Below are 25,959 nucleotides of genomic sequence, written 5' to 3' on the forward strand. Positions count from 1 at the left end.
CAAATTGAGAAGCTTACTATGAAGCAGCGGTTTTGCATTTACTGTTTTGCTGGATCAAACAGAGACATTTGGTCAAGGCAAGATGCACTAAAATGTACAAAGTGTACAGACATGTTCACCTGTCCTGATTACAAGTTTAATAGCCAATAAATTAAATTCTGATATTTTTTTATTTAATTGAAGCACACAATGAATGCTACTGTAATTATATATTTGCCATACTTCCAAGTAAGTTCATACAACACTGTTACAAAACTGATACAAGTTTTAAATAGTAACTTCTAAATTGCATTTCTTTTAAATTTGCATTCTGTAACCTCCTCAAGAGCTTCTGGGCCTTGATAGAGCTCTTGCTGCCATCTATGGACAGTGTGACACTAACTCAGGGAGGCACCTTCACAGAGTTCTACTGCAGTAAGTACTCTTTATAATAATATTAATTATAATTATATAAATAACAATTTCCATGTACCATACAACACAACTTGACAAAGATCAGGGTTGATGGAGGTAAAATAAGTTGAAAGAAATGTATGTAATCTAATGTAACTTCATTTGTTTTGAACAGGCTCATTCCCTGCAGTCCATAGTGTAACGGGGGATGGCTCACCAGACAGAGGATGTGAACCCAGGCTGTCTGAGTTATGTCCCAGGGCCTACCAGGTGAGCTACCACAGGTTTTGGGGACACAGGACAAGTGCCAAGCTTATATACAACAGTAGGATGAGTTAAACTAAAGCACTTGAACATGTGCCGAGTCCAGGGATTGAACCCGGGCCCTATAGATGCTGCGCAAGCGCTCTACCGTTTCTGTCAGGCGGGGAAAAAAGTACAAGGGACGCCAAGGGAATACTGGCTTTCTCAGAAGTGGAGAAAGAAAATTAGTAACCAGAAAACAAATGACCCCCCAAACAGAAACAGAACCATAATGGAACAGAAGGGGGAAAGTTTTTTTTTTCCTTTTCTTTTCTTTTAAAAGAGACGGCGAAGGAAATCTCGAGGGGAGGCTGGAGAAACTCAAAAAGTGAGGGGGGGGGTGCAAAACTCTCAGCCCTCTTACCCAAATTACCAGCTGTTTCTGCTGACTCAAGATGAGCCAAAGACACAGCAATGTGTGTCTCCGTCTCTGTGTTTATAAAGGCCTCTGCCCAGGTGTAGTACGTTGGGCTTGATTGGACCTGGGAGGAGAGCGTTGTCTCCCTCTGGTGGCCGGAAGCGCTGCAGCCCTGGTGCCAGCCCTTACACATAGATGAGATATTCACATTTCTGATATATCTTGCACAGGGTTCAAAACAGTGTGACCTTGCTGACCTCCTGTTCACATGCAGTAGGATTATTACAATTATTACAACTCTCTGTAAACTGTCTGGATAACAGAGTAGAAAGGGAACATTTGCCAACAGAGTTCAAGGACTATGCAGACACTACAGCTGAGATGCCAGTGCCCATCATTAAGTCTTCTCCAAAGTGAAATGTTCTCAGCATACAAGTCCCACTGAACTCCCAAACGGCTGCTTGGAGTTGCTCCACTGTATGGCGGATGTATCATTGACAACAGATGATGTGAGAGTCTGGAATTGTCTCCCGTTTGAGACCTGGCATGGCCGTCATGGTCGACCGAGGTGTTCTTGTTGATAAGATCTGTAGGCCGACATTTCTCTCTGGCAGATCCCAGATGTCTGCCTGTGAGGTAAAGGAGAACCAGGCCTATTGCTCACCTCAATGTGGAGTGCCTCTAATGCAGAGTGAAGGAACATAAGTTCTTTGACACTCTGGCTTTTTGGCAACATTAATCAGCTCTATACCGTTGCATGTCTCCTGACAAACTATGAAAACAGGCCTCTTGTGAAGGGCAAAAAAGCTGGAGTAGCACTTGTATATTGCATTTACATTTAGTGAACTGGAAGAAGTGTCTCCCACCACCTCCAAAAAAGCCCAACAAAGGATCTACATTTTCTTGAGGACATAATATAAATCTAAATAGCAATTTTCTGTATATATGTCCATGACATCTATTTCAGGGTAGTTTTTAACATTGATTTGTTGAAATAAATTCAATTTGATCAGTTTAACTAGTGTTCTAATTTTTTGGCCACCCACCGGTAAGTTCTTTTGGTGAAATATATGTTCAGAATATTTTAATTCCTACTATTTACCTTAATCAGTATTTGGAATTTGTCATTTTTTTTCTTTTCACACATTTGCAAGTCAGTCCTATCTAAACCCATGTATCTAGGCAAGCACAGGGGTAAAAATAAAAAACAAAATAGTCAACTTCTTTAATTGTTTTTGTGATTTCCTTGTTTCGGAGGATCCTCTGAATAAACATGTCTTCCTGTGTATAGACAACAAAGTCACACCAATCCAATCCTGAAATCAACATCTGGCCCTGGAACAGCCAAAAGTAAGGGTGTATTTCCTCAGTATGTGTACCTTCACTGACCTTAATACATGGGCAGTCCGAATAGCTTGTTTCATTCAGCTTCTAATTTCACTGAGGCCAGACACTGGCTACTCCTTTGGACTGTATGCAATCCTATCAGGTGATGACCCCATCCATTCGGGATGAATTAGGACCTCACAAGGATAGTGGTTCGCCTCCCTTGCTCTGCAGTACTCCGCTACTGCTGTAGGTCCCATTCAAGCCCCATCTTCATGACTTCAGTCTGATGGCTGGGTCTCAGATACCTTTTCACAAAATGTTTGGCAGAGTTCTGTGCCCTGGTGTGACAGACCTCTCTGAATTTGGAGGAGGTGATGCAGAGCCACCTTAGTTTTAGGAACACTGCTCTTCTGTGCTGTTTTTCATTTTGTGTGCTGTCTTTAATGATGTTTAACAGGGACATCATGTGAAGCTGCTGATGTTCAGTGCAGACAAAAGAACATAGAGGGTCCCAGCCTGTAGTACTGAAGTGGCAGCTGTGGGAGAGAAGGGGCATCTGCGTGTAGACAGGTTTTCGGCACTCTCTTTGTTGGCGTGCGATATGATATCACACTTCCTTGTTGCACTTTTCCAAACACAGAGTCAGCCAGAGGTATATTATTGGCTTTAGCCATAGTTGTTATCAACGGAGCCACATCACTGAGAAGGTCATGGTAGACTTCATCCACCTGACTGTGGAAAGTTCAGGCAGAGGTGAACTGACTCCCTTATACAGTTTGCAACACACAAAAAAGGAGCTTACTGTTTGCATAAAGTGAGTTAAACACAAGTTCAAATGAAACATCTACGAGTAAAGAAAGACCTTATTTGTGTGAAAAGCCTGAAGAGATCAGGTTTGGGCTTCTTGTTTTATTGACTGACAGTATAAATGTTGACAATAAATGCTAAAATAAAATGTATCCTATAATGTAGCAGATGATTACTTTTTCTGATATCTTACTGATATGATTACTACAGAGAATTACAACACTACTACTACTACTACTAGTAATAATAACTTGATACCTACCACTAGTCTTCTTTCCATAGGCCTGCCTGGAAGAACAACCATGTCAGTTACCAGACAAGGTTTAACACACCACTGCTGTTCAGTCACAGTGCAAGTGTGTATTTGGGTAACAGGTGATTTTCGAATAATGTGCAGTCTGGTAGAAAAGTGCTGACACATGGTTGCACAAAGCTGTACCTGCCACACAGTTACACTGGCTGCTTTTGTAATGTGTAAAGGCTAAAATTGTAGCCAAATCATTATTAATCGCACTTTACATATTTAAAATAACAAGGAACACAGATTGTGTGTAAAGAAAGTGATGAAACTCAGAACTCAATCTAGTTTCTCTGAATACCATTACTTTAACAGCTTTTTACACACTATTATTACTTATGGGATATCATACAAATCATATATTTAAAGTAGACTTTAGCAGTATTTGATTCGTAGCATTGTTATGATTCACAGAAACTTGATTTGACGAACAGGAACCTAGCTCATGAACCACACTGCACCGAACCTGCAGGACAACTTTGACGTAATTTGAAAATACTTGCCCTTTACGTGGTGTGTAAATTTCATGAAGAATGGACCAAACAAAACGGCCCAAAATCACTTGGAAAAAAGTCTGGTTCCATTGACCTACATTAAGAGTAAAGTAGGTTTTTGGTTTTTTCCTTCTCCTGGAAAGTTACCATTTTGGAGATACAAGGTTTTCTTCCAACAACAGCGATATAGTTTGTAGCTCATCTCCTTTTTAGTTGCTGATGTATGGCACAATGCTTAAATAATGCAACTAATGTCATTGACTGTAAGTCTGGGTAAGTCTTGAAGTGGCAAAGTGAAAATCATCATAGCTAGTCTGTTGTATATGAGCACTGGAAGTGAAAGAGCTGGCTGACTTGGAATGCGGCAGAGAGCGTTCATATAGCCAGAGAACTTGTAGAGAGAAGAATTATCACTCTGTAATGTCTTCTGGGATCCTCAATCACTAGAGGGCGCTCCTGACTGAGTCCAAAATGAATGGGTTAAGATGGAGCATTTGAGCAAAATCATAGTTTATAAATGCTGAAACATTTTTAATGTAAAAGAATACATTCAGATCCTGAACACAGACCAGCATAAAATATTTTAACTCCATTTCCATTTTTATATGTTTTGAACTTGATTGCAGTTGCAGAAGATATTGCAGTTTAAAGCGGCACCTCATGTACGTTCATGAGATCAGTGAGCGCGAACAGCCAGTGAGCTGCTTTGCTCGCCAACCAATCAAAACTCAGTAGCAGTAATGTTGGTCCTGCTGCCCAAAACTCGTTTGCTGTAGAAAAAAGAAACATGCAAGTATGTTTTTTTGATTTTTAGTGAAATACATCCTACTTTCTATAATTAAAGGAAAGTCCTGGGCAAGTGATTGGAAACTATTTTAACTTTTCCTTTTTTAACCGATTAGCTCCATTCGCCTCCATTCATTAAACTTGTGGGCGCCCTCTAGTGTTTTGAAGTCATGTTTTTGATATATTGAGGGAAACAGAAAGAGGCCAGCCTCCTCATAAATCGGCTCTTATATAGCCAGTTTTCTATAAGCCTAGCTACGTCTTGCTTTGTCTGCTGTCAGCGTTAGTCTCTAGTACTTCCTAATCGAACGGAACACAGCCAGTGAGCTAGCCCCGCCTTCACAAGAAGAGTCCTCATAGAATAACTCAGCGAATAAATGCTGCAGAACTGATAGTCCAAAATTCAAGTCAAGTCAAGTCAAATTTATTTATATAGCGCCTTTTACAACAGATGTTGTCGCAAAGCAGCTTTACAAAGAATCCGGGTCCCCAGTGAGCAAGCCTTGGCGACAGTGGCAAGGAAAAACTCCCTCAACAGGAGGAAGAAACCTTGAGAGGAACCAGACTCAAAAGGGGAACCCATCCTCCTCTGGTCGACACCGGATAACAGCACAGACACAAAACAGTATAAGTGGATACAGTTTAACACCACTGTGCAGTGCGCCGGCCACATCAGTCACATCAGACCCTCTTAGGACAGGCAGCCGCTCAGCTCAGGGAAAGAGAGGGGTAGGGGGAAAGAGGGGGGGATAGGAGGGAGGGAGGGGGGGATAAGAGGGACATAGTTAGGAAAACAAATTAACCAAAGGCTCAACCAAACAGGTACGTTTTTAGCCTAGACTTAAAGATGGAGGCTGTGCCTGAGTACCGAACACAGACTGGTGGGCTATTCCAAAGCTGGGGGGCTTTGTATGAAAAGGCTCCTCTCCCTGACGTAACTTTATTTATTCTGGGTACTAATAATTAGCCCGCATTAATTGTGATCTAAGTGGGCGTGTCGGTTGATAATAGGAAATAAGGTCACTGAGGTACTGAGGAGCAAGGCCATTCAGAGCTTTATATGTCAGTAGAAGAATTTTGTACTCAATGCGGAATTTAACTGGCAACCAATGTAAGGTACACAAAATTGGGCTAATGTGATCAAATTTCCTGGTTTTGCTGAGAACTCTGGCTGCAGCGTTCTGGACTAACCGAAGCTTGTTAAGGTTTTGGCTGGAGCAACCAGAAAGCAGAGCATTACAGTAATCTAACCTGGACGTGATAAAGGCGTGAACTAATGTTTCTGCATCCTGTAGAGACAGTGCATATCTTAATTTAGCGATGTTACGAAGGTGGAGGAAAGCTATTCTGGTAATATTGGTAATATGCTCATCGAAGGCCAGACTGGGATCAATCATGACACCAAGGCTTTTTACAGATGTGCCTGGTGCAATTGAGAAACTATCGAGATTAAGAGTAAACGTAGGCAGATTATCCCTAGCAGCTTTTGGACCAAGAAGAAGGACTTCTGTTTTGTCCGAATTTTGTAAGAGGAAGTTACTTGACATCCACTCTTTAATGTCTTTTACACAGTCCTCTATCTTATTAAGTTCAATTTTGTCCTAAAATTAACATGCAGAACATCTTGAACATGCTACAATACATTTCTAGTCTAATGTAACAATTTGATAGTAATTAAGAGTTTTCTAAAAAGTGATTGTTTATTGTGAGGATCGCTGAGGGGCTATCAAAAAGTATGTGGATGTATAATTTATTAAATACGTTGTCCACAAAATGCACCACACTAATGATAGCAGTTTATCATTATAAGCTAAGAGAATGGCTGCAAGAGGGAAGGCGCATGCACTTTGAGGCAAATATATATATATATATATATATATATATATATATATTATTTGCAAAACCAGTATATGTTGTGTTTTTGGATGCAGCAGTGTTGTTTTTTCAGCATTTACAACTCAAAGACAAAATAGTTAGTTCTCAATTTCTTTATTTATGGTCAGCAATGTCATGTTCTTCCAGTCATTTGATAGGCAACTTATGTGCTAATGTTACAACCCTCTGGCAGAAATTAAGGGTATTAATAAAGGGTTTTTCTCATCTTTGGTGCAACAACAGCCTCTGATCTTCTGGGAAGGCTTGACAGTAGACACTGGAATATTGCTGTGAGCATTTGATCGCATTCAGCCTTGGGAGCATCAGGTACTGATGTTGGATGATTAGTTCTGGATCTCAAATGCCAATCCAGCTCGTCCCAGAGGTTGAGTGGTGGTGCTCCTTCATTGCAGAGAACACTGTTCTACTGCTCCTCAGCCCAGTGCAGGGGAGCTTTGCAGACTCGTTTTTGGCTGCTCCAGAGCATCTAATTTCATTGCTTTCCTATGGAGATTATACAAGCTTTGTGTGTGCAATTGAATATCTGTGTCAGCAATTAAATTATTAAATAATTAAATAGCTTTAATTAGAATATGTTCTTTAATTTGAAGATGTGTCTGGACATATAGTGTGGCATATTTTCACTGTGCAAATAAATTAATTACAATGCTGAAATTACAAAGTCTTGGATTTCTAAACCTGCCCAAGTTACTGTTTAATGGCATACATCACAGTCATTATCAGTTATGGAGCAAAAACAGTAACATATAATACTGTAAACAGTCTAATGTGGCAGCATGTCAATTCGTCCAATCTTTTCATTTGACAGACGTCTTACTCCACGTTTCCACAAAAATAAATAATTTGAAACAATGACACTCCAACAAAGACTTATGTGATTATGACAACAAAACCCCCGGTCCCAAAAATTATGGCTTAGCTTGTGGGCGATTTGTAGTCAACTAGAAGAAAGAAGAGAGAAAAGAGAAAAGAAAAAAACATTTATATTAGGACATTTGAAGGATAGAGTGCCATCCATGTTATGCATTCTTTTGCAGCTGCTGACAGCATGGTGACAAAAATCCCCTTGAACCTAATTAAATACTGTAGTACACAACTCAGTTTAGGCTGTCTTACAAAGTTCACCTGATTTTTATGTTGCATCATATTTTTGACGAGTGAACGTTCAGCTGATTATAATCTCTCAGATCTCTGGATGGTATACAAACACTCACATTCAAATGCAGGTAGTAAGGCCTACCTCTGAACTGCCACACAGTGCTTTCACTGGTTAAGCACTGGGGAAACTCACTGGCTGAAATTTTAGAACTGCCGCATTATTTCACAGATATTATTCTTGTCTTTATATTTTCTCAACTTTACAAAGTAAACTGTTTGACAAAAGAGTCAGTCATTTATTTTCTTAGTTAAATAAGTTGGTGTGACAGGGCAGAAATCAACATTTAATGTTATTATGTTGGCAAAGGTCTGATGTTAATAAAACTTTTTTTAGTAACATTTGAGATGTAACTTTAAAGACTCCCCAGATGGATATGTAGAAATACCGGCATTCCTAAAATATTTACAGAAAAAACATATATTTTCCACTTGCAATAAAAAAAAATTCATACACAGTGTTAATAATAAATATTGAATTCATATATTCAATCATCAGAAATACGCATTAGCAGATTTCTGACTCTGTCTCTAATATAAGGCAGTGAATGTTGTGGACCTTTCATGGAATGACCCAAAAAAGAAAGAAAAGAAGAAAAAAGGTAAAAATTTGGTCTAAGTGACTCTGAACAAAGTAATTGACTTACATCTACTGTTGTGTCAACATTCTCAAGACGTGGCTTGAAAATTCCAACAAATGCCTCCTCAGCCACATTGTCATTTTCATGTAGGCTGTACGTTCCAGAACGACCTAATAATAAGTCAATCAAAATGAGATTTATTGCTTGGTCATTAGAAGTTTTGTTATTTGGTTAAATAACAAATTTATGTTGAATAAGGAGCTTGACCTCTGTCTCTGAAGTCAAAGAAATCATCATCAAACAACGACAACCTCTTCAAGTCAGACTTGCTGTTCATTGACCTACAAAAAGGTGGATTATTGTGTATATATGTGTCTATTGAATACAATAATGTTTAAATATTAAAGCAGTTAGACACTCACATTAAATATATATTTCAGATTTAAACCTACCACTTTCCAGTATGCCGTTTACGCAGAACCAAAATCATTGTTGTCAAAATGATAAGAAGCATTATGGCACCTGCTAAACTCCCAAAAAGTGCCGCATAAAACCCTGCAGCTCTGCGGTAAAGTTCACACTGTGGCCCATAGTATTCTTCAACATAATTCTTATTGCATCTGAATGAAAAAAAACAAATGTAGTTTTGTCAAAATTGTGTTCATTCATCTTAGTTTTTACAGAAGATGGTACATTTGAAGCTCATTATCTATGTTTACAAGCACACAATAGTCCAACTAAGTTCTGAGTCTAAGTAAATGGATTAAACCAGTTCTCTTTGAATACATTTTCAACATGCTCATAATCATCAGATTCATCCTCTCAGGGAAGAGGTCCAGAGAACAACCATTGCTACTAAATGTTCATCCACATGTTGCGTGTAATTACATATTTCCACCAAAGAGGTCTCCAAAACACCAAAACCTACATAGTGTAGCATTTATCTAATATCTGTTTGTTACACTGTGGTTCTTCTGAAAAAACATAATGATGTTATGATCACACTGATGTGAGTCAGTGGAGCGATCTAAGCATTTACATGTCTAAATTCATCTCAAGTTGCCTAGCCAATATTGGCCTGGGAGCATCTTATTCAAGCTAGGTTGACTAAGAGTCTGGACACAGCAAGCCAACGTTAAAGAATTAGCAGCAACTGTGACCAACTGAAGACTGCCTCCCATTAGCACACTGTTGCCTCATGGCTTTGCACTCAAACACACCACAAAGACTACAGCTAATGACCAACACACATGCATAATGCTCATCACACAGCACAAACTACACTGATGCTCGCTAATGACCTGACACCGTCCAATAGTTGACAGTTGGCTTTGTGTGACCCGGGCTTAAAACCTTAATCGGACCATGACAATCTAACCATGATCATAGCTTAGTTAGACTTAGATTCTTAGAGTATCAAACCATTGGTGTGCATGTAAATGTAGTTATAGTATTCCTCAAGGTAAGGCTGTTGAGTTAGACAGTCATAACAAAATAAGTTGTCATAAGGCTCATTTGTTTTACTAGTCACTGAACATTATACAGTTTTTTAAGATACAGGCTTAATATTACATTTGTTGTCAGAAGTTTAAACCCTGTACTTACATGCACATTGGCCCACTTATTTCATTTAGGCATTCCCCATTACCATTGCAGTAGCTGGGGTTACTTTTGCATGGACCCTCACATATCCAGGAGCCTTCTTCAATCATCATTGTAAAGTTGCCAAAATCCAAACTGCAGTTCAAGAATGGTCTTAATTGAGAAACATCTAAAAAACATTTGAAAAAAAAAAACATCTAAAAAAAATTGTTTTACATTTTTTTAATTAATTTTTTAAAATTTAAATGAGCAAATAAATATATATTGTGCATATAAATTTGCGGAAAAGTGCCCCATTTAAATATGTTACATGTAGAGAATGGACCAATCTACAAAACTTAATTTGACAGGGGGCCAACTTTTGCATATGAATATATACAGCCCTATTTCCAAAAAAGTGCAAAACACATTGAAAACTTATATTTAATTAAACATAGTACAAAGACAAGAAATGTTATTATTTTTTGAAAAATGTATGTTAATTCGGAATTTAATGCCAGCAACACATTTCAAAAAAGTTGGGAAAACAAAACAATGGTAAAGTTGTGCAATGTAGTTGTGTAAAAAAAAAAAAACAAACATCTGGTGGAACATCTCACAACTAAGTAGGTTAATTGACAACAGAACAGTAACATGATTGGGTATAAAAAAAACATCCCAGAGACGCTAAATCTTTCAGAAGTAAAGGTGGGGAGGGCTTCATTACTCTGTGAAAGACTGTGAGTGCAAGTAGTGTAACAATTCAAGAGTGACGTTTCTCAACGTAAATACATTCGTCATCTACAGCACATAAAATCATTAAAAGATTAAGAGAATCTGGAGAAATCTCTGTAAGCAAGGGGACAAGACTGAAAACCAGCACTGTATTAAAAAACAGACACAATTTTGTTATGGAAATCACTGCATGGGCTCAGGAACACTTCCGAAAACCATTGTCTTTGTGACATGGTTTGTCTCTGTATCCACAAATGCAAGTTAAAACTCTACCATGCAATAAAGAAACCATATATAAACAGGATCTGGAAATACTGCATCCTTCTCTGGGCCTGAGCTCATTTAAGATGGACTGAGGGGAAGTGGAAAAGTATCCTGTGTTCAAACAAATCAAAATTTGAATTTTTTTTTTTGAAAACCACATTCTGCACCTATTAGCACGTAACAGCATTGCTCCGTAGTAAAAAGGTTGCAGGTTCAGACCTGTTACCCATTGAAAACATTTTGTTGTGTGAAATGAAAAATACGACAAAGGAGACCTTGAACTGTTGAGCAGCTAAAATCCTATGTATTAGGAAAACATTTCACTTTCAAAACTACAGCAATTGGTCCTCTCTTTTCTCAAACGCTTACAGAGTGATGTCAAAAGAACAGGTGATGCAGTACAGTAGTAAACATGCCCCGTCTCAACTCTTTTGAATTGTGTTGCTGGCATGAGATTCCAAATGGGCACATATTTTTCAAAAAACAATAAAATTTCTCAGTTTCAAGATTTGATATGTTGTCTTTGCACCTTTTTCAATTTCAATAGGGTTTAAATGATTTGCACATCACTGCATTCTGTTATTATTTGTTAAAGTATTTTAACACAGGAATCACTACTTACTTGCTATTACAACTGTTTGCATAGTAATTTCTGTAACCAAAACATCTCCTCCAAATGCTTCACTTAGATTCTTAAGCAAATCAGAGTTATTAAAGATTGTCTTCAGTGAGGGTCCTAGATTGTTGTTGAGAGAATCGATTTGTGATTGATTGTTGGGATAGTTGAATTGTGCAGTGCTGTTGACAATGATGCTGCCTTGCCTGAAAAAAATAGTCATGAACAGATTTAAATAGATCATATTATAGCCTTGCAGTACGAATAAATAATAAATAAATAATTACTAAAAATGATCATATAACTTACGTTAAACTAACAATAACTACATCCTTGAAGTTTTGTGGGTCTACTCTTTTGAAAATAACTGAAAGCTGCAAAGCAACAAAGAGTATGTAGAATTATAGCACAGAATACTTAGACAGGTTCAATTTGTACTGACAGAATACAAACAGCTTTACCTACCTCATGTGTTAAGATTGCTATCAAGTTTTTGGATGCCTGAGAGTTCAAATTTTCAAAGTCAGGATTATAATCTTTCACAATTCTCAGAATGATATTTGCATTCCTGGTAGGTCTGTTCTCAGCTGCAATGGAATTTTTACAATTATAAGTGATTCACATGATTCACAAACTGATAACAGACAGTTTTACACAAGTATTTCCAATCTCTCTTCATCACTTAGAATTTGTTTGCTGTGCCTGTAAAATGGATATAATTTAATGAGCTGAGTTCTGATTGGTTGCCCTGTATTGCATCTTTTTCAAAATGCTGGCAAAGCTGAAACATTTATCACTTTAACATGAATTGGTGGGTCAAAACTGCTGTAGTCTGAATATTCAGAAACATGTAAGTGTACTAATTTTTATAACATCACAACGACAGTGAAACAGGCAGTTTTTGCAGCTTAATTTACATATATGAACTGGTAATGAGTGGTATGTTTTGAAACTTTAATTATGCATATATACTACATCAAACCCTTTTTCCCCCAAAAAAGCAAGGAATGTTTCACAAGATATGGGCTCTTCAAAGGTACAAGTTAAAGAGAACATAACACACAAAATAATGCAAAGCACTACTGGTCTTTTACTAGTCTATGAATTAAAAGTTAGTGTTATACTTACAGAATATAACAGTTGTGGTGTTAACTGCCAACTCACAGGAATCTCCATATGTGAAATTACTGCATTTACATTCACAACGTCCAGAGGTCACATTCAGAAAACATGGAGCACCGTTGCACTGGCAGTCTGTGTCTTTACAGCTCTGTACAGTGACAGTGGTGATCTTTGTTGTTAGAGCAGATTCACTTGGTATTATGGAAGAATGTGAACTGGTAGAAAGGGATGTTGTAGATTCTTTGAGGGTGGAGAAACGTGTGGTAAAAGAATTAGGGGAATTTGAAGACTGATTTGTAAATTCAGTGGATGGCTGATTTGTTAAAAGAACCTGTTTAGTAGTGTTGGTCTGAGGAGATATCATGGCTTCAGTAGTAGATCTGGGCAATGATGATGATGTCTTTATGGTAGAAGACTGGGAGGCCTGAGATGTGGAAGACATTACTGCAGTGGTAGATACATCTGATTCAGAACTAAGGGATGTCACAGGTGTTGAAGTCTTTGATGTTGAAAGGGTGGATGGTGATGAAAGTGATTCTTCTGTTGAGGAGAATGCAACGGTCTGTGTGGATTCTTCTGTTGTAGAGATTGTCACAATTGTTTCTACTGGGCTTCTTGTTGCTTGAGTTGACTCTGTGTCACTTCCAGTTGCTTGTGGGGACACTGAATTTGAGCTGAATCCAGTTGTTGAAAATGAAGCAAAGGTGTCATCTCTGTGGGTGGAACTTGGTGATACTTGAGTCGTCTGGATTGGTGCTTCTGAAGGTTCTCCTGATCTGTGTTCTGTTGTGCTTGCAGTGGTAGATACATCTGATTCAGAACTAAGGGATGTCACAGGTGTTGAGGTTTTTGATGTTGAAAGGGTTGATGCTGATAAAGGTGATTGTTCTGTTGAGGAGAATGCAACTGTCTGTGTGGATTTGTCTGTTGTAGCGATTGTCGCCATTGTTTCTACTGGGCTTCCAGTCACTTGTGTGAGTCCTTCTGTGGAGCTTAATTCTGTTGTTGGCAGTGAAGTAACAGATTTATCAGTGCTGGGATTGACTGAAGGCTGCTGTGTTGTTAGCCCTGTACCTTCAGAAGTTTCGAAGGATATGTCAGTTGTCTCCTTTGATATTGGTTCATTTGTGGTATGAATGGCAGGTGTCTCAGAAGTTACATAGGTAAGAGGTAACAATGTAGAATATGCTGTGAAGATGGACGCTGTTGAATGCCTTTCGTCAGTTGAAGCGACAACAGGGCTCAGTGTTGTTCTATCTGCTGTAAAGTTGTGTTGAGTTGTTTGGGTGACACTTTCAGTTGCCTGTGTAAACAATGAATTTGAGCTGAGATCAGGTGGTGAAGAGGAAGTAAAGGTTTCATCTGTGTGTGTAGAAATTGATGATGCCTGAGTTGTCTGGACTGGTGTTTCTGAATGTGCTCTTGATGTGTATTCTGTTATGCTTGCAGGGGTAGATACATCTGATACAGAACTAAGTGATGTAAGAGGTGTTGAAGTCTTTGATGTTGAAAGGGTGGATGGTGATGAAAGTGATTGTTCTGTTGAGGAGAATGCAACGGTCTGTGAGGATTCTTCTGTTGTTGAGCTTGTCATAATTGTTTCTATTGGGCTTCTTGTTGCTTGAGTTGACTCTGTGTCACTTCCAGTTGCTTGTGGGGACACAGAATTTGAGCTGAATCCAGTTGTTGAAAATGAAGCAAAGGTTTCATCTGTGTGAGTTGAACTTGGTGATACCTGAGTTGTCTGGACTGGTGCTGCTGACAGTTCTCCTGAAGTGTATTCTGTTGTGCTTGCAGGGGTAGATACATCTGATTCAGAACTAAGTGATGTAAGCGGTGTTGATGTCCTTGATGTTGAAAGGGTGGAGGTTGATGAAAGTGATTGCTCGGTTGAGGAGAATGAAACAGTCTGTGTGGATTCTTCAGTTGTAGAGATTGTCACAATTGTTTCTATTGGGCTTCCTGTTGATTGAGTTGATGCTGTGTCACTTCCAGTTGCTTGTGGGGACACTGAATTTGAGCTGAATCCAGGTGTTGAAAATGAAGCAAAGGTGTCATCTCTATGGGTGGAACTTGGTGATACCTGAGTCGTCTGGACTGGTGCTTCTGAAGGTTCTCCTGAAGTGTATTCTGTTGTGCTTGCAGTGGTAGATACATCTGATTGAGAACTAAGGGATGTCACAGGTGTTGAGGTTTTTAATGTTATAAGAGTGGATGCTGATGAAAGTGATTGCTCTGTTGAGGAGAATGCAACGGTCTGTGAAGATTCTTCTGTTGTAGAGCTTGTCATAATTGTTTCTACTGGGCTGCCAGTCACTTGTGTTGAGTCCTCTGTGCACTTCAGTTTGCTTGTGTGGCACTGAAGTTTGAGCTGAATCAGGTGCTGGGATGACTGCAAGGTTTCTGCTGTGTGAGTGGAACTTGGTGATACCTGAGTCGAATGGATTGGTGCTCTGAGGTGTCTCCTGTGTGATATTGTGTTTGGCTTAAAGTGGTAGATACATCTGATACAGACTAAGGGTGTCACAGGTGTAGAGGTTTTTAATGTTATAGAGCGGATGCTGATGAAGTGATTCGTCTGTTGAGGAGAATGCAACGGTCGTGTTGATGCTTCGTGTAGAGTGTCATAATTGTTTCTATTGGCTTCTTGTTTGTTGAGTTGATTCTGTGACACTTTCAGTTGCTTGTGTAGACACTGAATTTGAGCTGAGATCAGGTGGTGAAAGATGAAGCAAAGGTTTCATCTGTGTGGTGGAACTTGGTGATGCCTGAGTCGTCTGGACTGGTGCTTCTGAAGGTGCTCTGATGTGTATTCTGTTGTGCTTGCAGTGGTAGATACATCTGATACAGAACTAAGGGATGTCACAGGTGTTGAGGTTTTTAATGTTATAAGAGCGGATGCTGATGAAAGTGATTCTTCTGTTGAGGAGAATGCAACGGTCTGTGTGGATTCTTCTGTTGTAGAGGTTGTCATAATTGTTTCTATTGGGCTTCTTGTTTGTTGAGTTGACTCTGTGTCACTTCCAGTTGCTTGTGAGGACACTGAATTTGAGCTGAATTCAGTTGTTGAAAATGAAGCAAAGGTGTCATCTGTTTGAGTGGAACTTGCCGATACCTGAGTTGTCTGGGCTGCTGGTGCTGACAGTTCTCCTGAAGTGTATTCTGTTGTGCTTGCAGGGGTAGATACATCTGATTCAGAACTAAGTGATGTAAGAGGTGTTGATGTCCTTGATGTTGAAAGGGTGGAGGTTGATGAAAGTGATTGCTCGGTTGAGGAGAATGCAACGGTCTGTGTGGATTCTTCAGTTGTAGAGATTGTCACAATTGTTTCTATTGGGCTTCCTGTTGATTGAGTTGACTCTGTGTCACTTCCAGTTGCTTGTGGGGACACTGAATTTGAGCTGAATCCAGTTGTTGAAAATGAAGCAAAGGTGTCATCTAGGTGGGTGGAACTTAGTGATACCTGAGTGGTCTGGACTGGTGCTGCTGACAGTTCTCCTGAAGTGTATTCTGTTGTGCTTGCAGGGGTAGATACATCTGATTCAGAACTAAGGGATGTCAAGCGGTGTTGATGTTCTTGATGTTAAAGGGTGGAGGTTGATGAAAGTGATTGCTCGGTTGAGGAGAATGCAAAGGTCTGTGTGGATTCTTCTGTTGTAGAGGTTGTCATAATTGTTTCTATTGGGCTTCTTGTTTGTTGAGTTGACTCTGTGTCACTTCCAGTTGCTTGTGAGGACACTGAATTTGAGCTGAATTCAGTTGTTGAAAATGAAGCAAAGGTGTCATCTGTTTGAGTGGAACTTGCCGATACCTGAGTTGTCTGGGCTGCTGGTGCTGACAGTTCTCCTGAAGTGTATTCTGTTGTGCTTGCAGGGGTAGATACATCTGATTCAGAACTAAGGGATGTCACAGGTGTTGATGTCCTTGATGTTGAAAGGGTGGAGGTTGATGAAAGTGATTGCTCGGTTGAGGAGAATGCAACGGTCTGTGTGGATTCTTCAGTTGTAGAGATTGTCACAATTGTTTCTATTGGGCTTCCTGTTGATTGAGTTGACTCTGTGTCACTTCCAGTTGCTTGTGGGGACACTGAATTTGAGCTGAATCCAGGTGTTGAAAATGAAGCAAAGGTGTCATCTCTGTGGGTGGAACTTGGTGATACCTGAGTCGTCTGGATTGGTGCTTCTGAAGGTGCTTTTGATGTGTATTCTGTTGTGCTTGCAGGGGTAGATACATCTGATACAGAACTAAGTGATGTAAGAGGTGTTGAAGTCTTTGATGTTGAAAGGGTGGATGGTGATGAAAGTGATTGTTCTGTTGAGGAGAATGCAACGGTCTGTGTGGATTCTTCTGTTGTAGAGGTTGTCATAATTGTTTCTATTGGGCTTCTTGTTTGTTGAGTTGACTCTGTGTCACTTCCAGTTGCTTGTGAGGACACTGAATTTGAGCTGAATTCAGTTGTTGAAAATGAAGCAAAGGTGTCATCTGTTTGAGTGGAACTTGCCGATACCTGAGTTGTCTGGGCTGCTGGTGCTGACAGTTCTCCTGAAGTGTATTCTGTTGTGCTTGCAGGGGTAGATACATCTGATTCAGAACTAAGTGATGTAAGAGGTGTTGATGTCCTTGATGTTGAAAGGGTGGAGGTTGATGAAAGTGATTGCTCGGTTGAGGAGAATGCAACGGTCTGTGTGGATTCTTCAGTTGTAGAGATTGTCACAATTGTTTCTATTGGGCTTCCTGTTGATTGAGTTGACTCTGTGTCACTTCCAGTTGCTTGTGGGGACACTGAATTTGAGCTGAATCCAGGTGTTGAAAATGAAGCAAAGGTGTGATCTATGTGGGTGGAACTTGGTGATACCTGAGTTGTCTGGACTGGTGCTGCCGACAGTTCTCCTGAAGTGTATTCTGTTGTGCTTGCAGGGGTAGATACATCTGATTCAGAACTAAGTGATGTAAGGGGTGTTGATGTCCTTGATGTTGAAAGGGTGGAGGTTGATGAAAGTGATTGCTCGGTTGAGGAGAATGCAACGGTCTGTGTGGATTCTTCAGTTGTAGAGATTGTCACAATTGTTTCTATTGGGCTTCTTGTTTCTTGAGTTGACTCTGTGTCACTTCCAGTTGCTTGTGGGACACTGAATTTGAGCTGAATCCAGTGTTGAAAATGAAGCAAAGGTGTCATCTCTGTGGGTGGAACTTGGTGATACCTGAGTCGTCTGGACTGGTGCTTCTGAAGGTTTTCTGTTGTGTATTCTGTTGTGCTTGCAGGGTAGATACATCTGATTGAGAACTAAGGGATGTCACAGGTGTTGAGGTTTTAATGTTATAAGAGTGGATGCTGATGAAAGTGATTGTTCTGTTGAGGAGAATGCAAGTGTCTGTGAGATTCTTCTGTTGTAGAGCTTGTCATAATTGTTTCTATGGGCTTCTTGTTGCTTGAGTTGACTCTGTGTCACTTCCAGTTGCTTGTGGGGACACAGAATTTGAGCTGAATCCAGGTGTTGAAAATGAAGCAAAGGTTTCATCTGTGTGAGTGGAACTTGGTGATACCTGAGTCGTCTGGATTGGTGCTTCGAAGTTCTCCTGATGTGTATTCTGTTGTGCTTGCAGGGGTAGATACATCTGATTCAGAACTAAGGGATGTCACAGGTGTTGAGGTTTTTAATGTTATAAGAGCGGATGCTGATGAAAGTGATTGTTCTGTTGAGGAGAATGCAACGGTCTGTGTGGATTCTTCTGTTGTAGAGCTTGTCATAATTGTTTCTATTGGGCTTCTTGTTGCTTGAGTTGACTCTGTGTCACTTCCAGTTGCTTGTGGGGACACTGAATTTGAGCTGAATCCAGGTGTTGAAAATGAAGCAAAGGTGTCATCTGTGTGAGTGGAACTTGTGATACCTGAGTTGTCTGGGACTGGTGTGCTGACAGTTCTCCTGAAGTGTATTCTGTTGTGCTTGCAGGGGTAGATACATCTGATTCAGAACTAAGTGATGTAAGGGGTGTTGATGTCCTTGATGTTGAAAGGGTGGAGGTTGATGAAAGTGATTGCTCGGTTGAGGAGAATGCAACGGTCTGTGTGGATTCTTCTGTTGTAGAGTTGTCACAATTGTTTCTATTGGGCTTCTTGTTGCTTGAGTTGACTCTGTGTCACTTCCAGTTGCTTGTGGGGACACAGAATTTGAGCTGAATCCAGGTGTTGAAAATGAAGCAAAGGTGTCATCTCTGTGGGTGTAACTTGCGATACCTGAGTTGTCTGGGCTGCTGGTGCTGACAGTTCTCCTGAAGTGTATTCTGTTGTGCTTGCAGGGGTAGATACATCTGATTCAGAACTAAGGATGTAACAGGTGTTGATGTCTTTGATGTTGAAAGGTGGAGATGCTGATGAAAGTGATTGTTCTGTTGAGGAGAATGCAACGGTCTGTGAGGATTCTTCTGTTGTAGAGATTGTCATAATTGTTTCTATTGGGCTTCTTGTTGCTTGAGTTGACTCTGTGTCACTTCCAGTTGCTTGTGGGGACACTGAATTTGAGCTGAATCCAGGTGTTGAAAATGAAGCAAAGGTGTGATCTATGTGGGTGGAACTTGCCGATACCTGAGTTGTCTGGACTGGTGCTGCCGACAGTTCTCCTGAAGTGTATTCTGTTGTGCTTGCAGGGGTAGATACATCTGATTCAGAACTAAGGGATGTCACAGGTGTTGAGGTTTTTAATGTTATAAGAGCAGATGCTGATGAAAGTGATTGTTCTGTTGAGGAGAATGCAACGGTCTGTGAGGATTCTTCTGTTGTAGAGATTGTCACAATTGTTTCTATTGGGCTTCTTGTTTCTTGAGTTGACTCTGTGTCACTTCCAGTTGCTTGTGGGGACACTGAATTTGAGCTGAATCCAGTTGTTGAAAATGAAGCAAAGGTGTCATCTCTGTGGGTGGAACTTGGTGATACCTGAGTCGTCTGGACTGGTGCTTCTGAAGGTTTTCCTGTTGTGTATTCTGTTGTGCTTGCAGGGGTAGATACATCTGATTGAGAACTAAGGGATGTCACAGGTGTTGAGGTTTTTAATGTTATAAGAGTGGATGCTGATGAAAGTGATTGTTCTGTTGAGGAGAATGCAAAGGTCTGTGAGGATTCTTCTGTTGTAGAGCTTGTCATAATTGTTTCTATTGGGCTTCTTGTTGCTTGAGTTGACTCTGTGTCACTTCCAGTTGCTTGTGGGGACACTGAATTTGAGCTGAATCCAGGTGTTGAAAATGAAGCAAAGGTGTCATCTGTGTGAGTGGAACTTGGTGATACCTGAGTTGTCTGGATGGTGCTTCTGAAGTTCTCCTGGTGTGTATTGTGTTTGGCTAAAGTGGTAGATACATCTGATTCAGAACTAAGGGATGTCACAGGTGTTGATGTCCTTGATGTTGAAAGGGTGGAGGTTGATGAAAGTGATTGCTCGGTTGAGGAGAATGCAACGTCTGTGTGGATTCTTCAGTTGTAGAGATTGTCACAATTGTTCTATTGGGCTTCCTGTTGATTGAGTGACTCTGTGTCACGTCCAGTTGCTTGTGGGGACACTGAATTTGAGCTGAATCCAGGTGTTGAAATGAAGCAAGGTGTCATCTGTGTGAGTTGAACTTGGTGATACCTGAGTTGTCTGGATTGGTGCTTCTGAAGGTGCTTTTGATGTGTATTCTGTTGTGCTTGCAGGGGTAGATACATCTGATTGAGAACTAAGTGATGTAAGAGGTGTTGAAGTCTTTGATGTTGAAAGGGTGGATGGTGATGAAAGTGATTGTTCTGTTGAGGAGAATGCAACGGTCTGTGTGGATTCTTCTGTTGTAGAGGTTGTCATAATTGTTTCTATTGGGCTTCTTGTTGCTTGAGTTGACGCTGTGTCACTTCCAGTTGCTTGTGGGGACACTGAATTTGAGCTGAATCCAGGTGTTGAAAATGAAGCAAAGGTGTCATCTCTGTGGGTGGAACTTGCCGATACCTGAGTTGTCTGGGCTGCTGGTGCTGACAGTTCTCCTGAAGTGTATTCTGTTGTGCTTGCAGGGGTAGATACATCTGATTCAGAACTAAGTGATGTAAGGGTGTTGATGTCTTTGATGTTGAAAGGGTGGATGGTGATGAAAGTGATTGTTCTGTTGAGGAGAATGCAACGGTCTGTGAGGATTCTTCTGTTGTAGAGATTGTCACAATTGTTTCTATTGGGCTTCTTGTTTCTTGAGTTGACTCTGTGTCACTTCCAGTTGCTTGTGGGGACACTGAATTTGAGCTGAATCCAGTTGTTGAAAATGAAGCAAAGGTGTCATCTCTGTGGGTGGAACTGGTGATACCTGAGTCGTCTGGACTGGTGCTTCTGAAGGTTTTCCTGTTGTGTATTCTGTTGTGCTTGCAGGGGTAGATACATCTGATTGAGAACTAAGGGATGTCACAGGTGTTGAGGTTTTTAATGTTATAGGAGTGGATGCTGATGAAAGTGATTGTTCTGTTGAGGAGAATGCAAAGGTCTGTGAGGATTCTTCTGTTGTAGAGCTTGTCATAATTGTTTCTATTGGGCTTCTTGTTGCTTGAGTTGACTCTGTGTCACTTCCAGTTGCTTGTGGGGACACAGAATTTGAGCTGAATCCAGGTGTTGAAAATGAAGCAAAGGTTTCATCTGTGTGAGTGGAACTTGGTGATACCTGAGTCGTCTGGATTGGTGCTTCTGAAGTTTCTCCTGGTGTGTATTGTGTTTGGCTTAAAGTGGTAGATACATCTGATTCAGAACTAAGGGATGTCACAGGTGTTGAGGTTTTTAATGTTATAAGAGCGGATGCTGATGAAAGTGATTGTTCTGTTGAGGAGAATGCAACGGTCTGTGTGGATTCTTCTGTTGTAGAGCTTGTCAAAATTGTTTCTACTGGGCTTCTTGTTTCTTGAGTTGACTCTGTGTCACTTCCAGTTGCTTGTGGGGACACTGAATTTGAGCTGAATCCAGGTGTTGAAAATGAAGCAAAGGTGTCATCTCTGTGGGTGGAACTTGCCGATACCTGAGTTGTCTGGGCTGCTGGTGCTGACAGTTCTCCTGAAGTGTATTCTGTTGTGCTTGCAGGGGTAGATACATCTGATTCAGAACTAAGTGATGTAAGGGGTGTTGATGTCCTTGATGTTGAAAGGGTGGAGGTTGATGAAAGTGATTGCTCGGTTGAGGAGAATGCAACGGTCTGTGTGGATTCTTCAGTTGTAGAGATTGTCATAATTGTTTCTATTGGGCTTCTTGTTTCTTGAGTTGACTCTGTGTCACTTCCAGTTGCTTGTGGGGACACTGAATTTGAGCTGAATCCAGTGTTGAAAATGAAGCAAAGGTGTCATCTCTGTGGGTGGAACTTGGTGATACCTGAGTCGTCTGGACTGGTGCTTCTGAAGGTTTTCCTGTTGTGTATTCTGTTGTGCTTGCAGGGTAGATACATCTGATTCAGAACTAAGGGATGTCACAGGTGTTGAGGTTTTTTAATGTTATAAGAGTGGATGCTGATGAAAGTGATTGTTCTGTTGAGGAGAATGCAAACGGTCTGTGTGGATTCTTCTGTTGTAGAGCTTGTCATAATTGTTTCTATTGGGCTTCTTGTTGCTTGAGTTGACTCTGTGTCACTTCCAGTTGCTTGTGGGGACACAGAATTTGAGCTGAATCCAGGTGTTGAAAATGAAGCAAAGGTTTCATCTGTGTGAGTGGAACTTGGTGATACCTGAGTCGTCTGGATTGGTGCTTCTGAAGTTTCTCCTGGTGTGTATTGTGTTTGGCTTAAAGTGGTAGATACATCTGATTCAGAACTAAGGGATGTCACAGGTGTTGAGGTTTTTAATGTTATAAGAGCGGATGCTGATGAAAGTGATTGTTCTGTTGAGGAGAATGCAACGGTCTGTGTGGATTCTTCTGTTGTAGAGCTTGTCAAAATTGTTTCTACTGGGCTTCTTGTTTCTTGAGTTGACTCTGTGTCACTTCCAGTTGCTTGTGGGGACACTGAATTTGAGCTGAATCCAGGTGTTGAAAATGAAGCAAAGGTGTCATCTGTTTGAGTGGAACTTGCCGATACCTGAGTTGTCTGGGCTGCTGGTGCTGACAGTTCTCCTGAAGTGTATTCTGTTGTGCTTGCAGGGGTAGATACATCTGATTCAGAACTAAGTGATGTAAGCGGTGTTGATGTCCTTGATGTTGAAAGGGTGGATGCTGATGAAAGTGATTGCTCGGTTGAGGAGAATGCAACAGTCTGTGTGGATTCTTCAGTTGAAGAGATTGTCACAATTGTTTCTATTGGGCTTCCTGTTGATTGAGTTGACACTGTGTCACTTCCAGTTGCTTGTGGGGACACTGAATTTGAGCTGAATCCAGGTGTTGAAAATGAAGCAAAGGTGTCATCTCTGTGGGTGGAACTTGCTGAAACCTGAGTCGTCTGGATTGGTGCTTCTGAAGGTGCTTTTGATGTGTATTCTGTTGTGCTTGCAGGGGTAGATACATCTGATTGAGAACTAAGTGATGTAAGAGGTGTTGAAGTCTTTGATGTTGAAAGAGTGGATGGTGATGAAAGTGATTGTTCTGTTGAGGAGAATGCAACGGTCTGTGTGGATTCTTCTGTTGTAGAGGTTGTCATAATTGTTTCTATTGGGCTTCTTGTTGCTTGAGTTGACGCTGTGTCACTTCCAGTTGCTTGTGGGGACACTGAATTTGAGCTGAATCCAGGTGTTGAAAATGAAGCAAAGGTGTCATCTCTGTGGGTGGAACTTGCGATACCTGAGTTGTCTGGCTGCTGGTGCTGACAGTTCTCCTGAAGTGTATTCTGTTGTGCTTGCAGGGGTAGATACATCTGATTCAGAACTAAGTGATGTAAGGGTGTTGAGTCTTTGATGTTGAAAGGGTGGATGTGATGAAAGTGATTCTTCTGTTGAGGAGAATGCAACGGTCTGTGTGGATTCTTCTGTTGTAGAGATTGTCACAATTGTTTCTATTGGGCTTCTTGTTTGTTGAGTTGACTCTGTGTCACTTCCAGTTGCTTGTGGGGACACTGAATTTGAGCTGAATCCAGTTGTTGAAAATGAAGCAAAGGTGTCATCTCTGTGGGTGGAACTTGGTGATACCTGAGTCGTCTGGACTGGTGCTTCTGAAGGTTCTCCTGTTGTGTATTCTGTTGTGCTTGCAGGGGTAGATACATCTGATTGAGAACTAAGGGATGTCACAGGTGTTGAGGTTTTTAATGTTATAAGAGTGGATGCTGATGAAAGTGATTGTTCTGTTGAGGAGAATGCAAAGGTCTGTGAAGATTCTTCTGTTGTAGAGCTCGTCATAATTGTTTCTATTGGGCTTCTTGTTGCTTGAGTTGACTCTGTGTCACTTCCAGTTGCTTGTGGGGACACTGAATTTGAGCTGAATCCAGGTGTTGAAAATGAAGCAAAGGTTTCATCTGTGTGAGTGGAACTTGGTGATACCTGAGTCGTCTGGATTGGTGCTTCTGAAGGTTCTCCTGGTGTGTATTGTGTTTGGCTTAAAGTGGTAGATACATCTGATTCAGAACTAAGGGATGTCACAGGTGTTGAGGTTTTTAATGTTATAAGAGCGGATGCTGATGAAAGTGATTGTTCTGTTGAGGAGAATGCAACGGTCTGTGTGGATTCTTCTGTTGTAGAGCTTGTCAAAATTGTTTCTACTGGGCTTCTTGTTTCTTGAGTTGACTCTGTGTCACTTCCAGTTGCTTGTGGGGACACGGAATTTGAGCTGAATCCAGGTGTTGAAAATGAAGCAAAGGTGTCATCTGTTTGAGTGAAACTTACCGATACCTGAGTTGTCTGGGCTGCTGGTGCTGACAGTTCTCCTGAAGTGTATTCTGTTGTGCTTGCAGGGGTAGATACATCTGATTCAGAACTAAGTGATGTAAGCGGTGTTGATGTCCTTGATGTTGAAAGGGTGGAGGTTGATGAAAGTGATTGCTCGGTTGAGGAGAATGCAACGGTCTGTGTGGATTCTTCAGTTGAAGAGATTGTCACAATTGTTTCTATTGGGCTTCCTGTTGATTGAGTTGATGCTGTGTCACTTCCAGTTGCTTGTGGGGACACTGAATTTGAGCTGAATCCAGGTGTTGAAAATGAAGCAAAGGTGTCATCTCTGTGGGTGGAACTTGCGATACCTGAGTTGTCTGGGCTGCTGGTGCTGACAGTTCTCCTGAAGTGTATTCTGTTGTGCTTGCAGGGGTAGATACATCTGATTCAGAACTAAGTGATGTAAGGGGTGTTGAAGTCTTTGATGTTGAAAGGGTGGATGGTGATGAAAGTGATTGTTCTGTTGAGGAGAATGCAAAGGTGTGTGAGGATTCTTCTGTTGTAGAGATTGTCATAATTGTTTCTATTGGGCTTCTTGTTGCTTGAGTTGACTCTGTGTCACTTCCAGTTGCTTGTGGGGACACTGAATTTGAGCTGAATCCAGGTGTTGAAAATGAAGCAAAGGTGTCATCTATGTGAGTGGAACTTGGTGATACCTGAGTTGTCTGGACTGGTGCTGCTGACAGTTCTCCTGAAGTGTATTCTGTTGTGCTTGCAGGGGTAGATACATCTGATTCAGAACTAAGTGATGTAAGGGGTGTTGAAGTCTTTGATGTTGAAAGGGTGGATGGTGATGAAAGTGATTGTTCTGTTGAGGAGAATGCAACGGTCTGTGAGGATTCTTCTGTTGTAGAGCTTGTCATAATTGTTTCTATTGGGCTTCTTGTTGCTTGAGTTGACTCTGTGTCACTTCCAGTTGCTTGTGGGGACACTGAATTTGAGCTGAATCCAGGTGTTGAAAATGAAGCAAAGGTGTCATCTCTGTGGGTGGAACTTGCCGATACCTGAGTTGTCTGGGCTGCCGGTGCTGACAGTTCTCCTGAAGTGTATTCTGTTGTGCTTGCAGGGGTAGATACATCTGATTCAGAACTAAGTGATGTAAGCGGTGTTGATGTCCTTGATGTTGAAAGGGTGGAGGTTGATGAAAGTGATTGCTCGGTTGAGGAGAATGCAACAGTCTGTGTGGATTCTTCAGTTGAAGAGATTGTCACAATTGTTTCTATTGGGCTTCCTGTTGATTGAGTTGACGCTGTGTCACTTCCAGTTGCTTGTGGGGACACTGAATTTGAGCTGAATCCAGGTGTTGAAAATGAAGCAAAGGTGTCATCTGTGTGGGTGGAACTTGCCGATACCTGAGTTGTCTGGGCTGCTGGTGCTGACAGTTCTCCTGAAGTGTATTCTGTTGTGCTTGCAG

The 25,959-nt window shown here is 40.9% G+C and overlaps 2 protein-coding genes across 2 annotated transcripts; both read right to left on the minus strand.

Moving 5' to 3' along the window:
- Positions 1–6,747: 6,747 nt before the first annotated feature.
- Positions 6,748–20,759, minus strand: LOC118799990 (mucin-17). The gene is made up of 11 exons (XM_036560139.1): positions 20,686–20,759; positions 18,982–19,734; positions 12,725–13,539; positions 12,062–12,183; positions 11,906–11,970; positions 11,603–11,802; positions 10,006–10,171; positions 8,853–9,020; positions 8,668–8,741; positions 8,467–8,570; positions 6,748–7,605 (listed from the first exon to the last, which is right to left on the minus strand). The coding sequence occupies exons 1-11, from the start codon at positions 20,757–20,759 to the stop codon at positions 7,573–7,575; spliced, it is 2,574 nt and encodes an 857-aa protein (XP_036416032.1). The 3' UTR covers positions 6,748–7,572.
- A 1,409-nt stretch (positions 20,760–22,168) lies between these two features.
- LOC118799991 (flocculation protein FLO11-like) lies at positions 22,169–23,326 on the minus strand. The gene has a single exon (XM_036560140.1). The coding sequence runs from the start codon at positions 23,324–23,326 to the stop codon at positions 22,169–22,171; it is 1,158 nt and encodes a 385-aa protein (XP_036416033.1).
- Positions 23,327–25,959: the final 2,633 nt, after the last annotated feature.

This window comes from Colossoma macropomum, unplaced genomic scaffold (assembly GCF_904425465.1).
Source record: "Colossoma macropomum unplaced genomic scaffold, Colossoma_macropomum, whole genome shotgun sequence".
Classification (NCBI taxonomy): domain Eukaryota; kingdom Metazoa; phylum Chordata; class Actinopteri; order Characiformes; family Serrasalmidae; genus Colossoma; species Colossoma macropomum.

Excerpts from the sequence above, each read along its gene's own strand:
- LOC118799990 (XM_036560139.1), bottom strand. The coding sequence starts at position 20,759 with ATGTATCTACCCCTGCAAGCACAACAGAATACACTTCAGGAGAACTGT. Across the intron at positions 13,540-18,981 it reads GAATACACTTCAGGAGAACT|TTCTGAATCAGATGTATCTA; the intron begins GTCAGCACCAGC and ends GACATCCCTTAG. Across the intron at positions 11,971-12,061 it reads TAGCAATCTTAACACATGAG|CTTTCAGTTATTTTCAAAAG; the intron begins GTAGGTAAAGCT and ends GTTGCTTTGCAG.
- LOC118799991 (XM_036560140.1), bottom strand. The coding sequence starts at position 23,326 with ATGACAACCTCTACAACAGAAGAATCCACACAGACCGTTGCATTCTCC.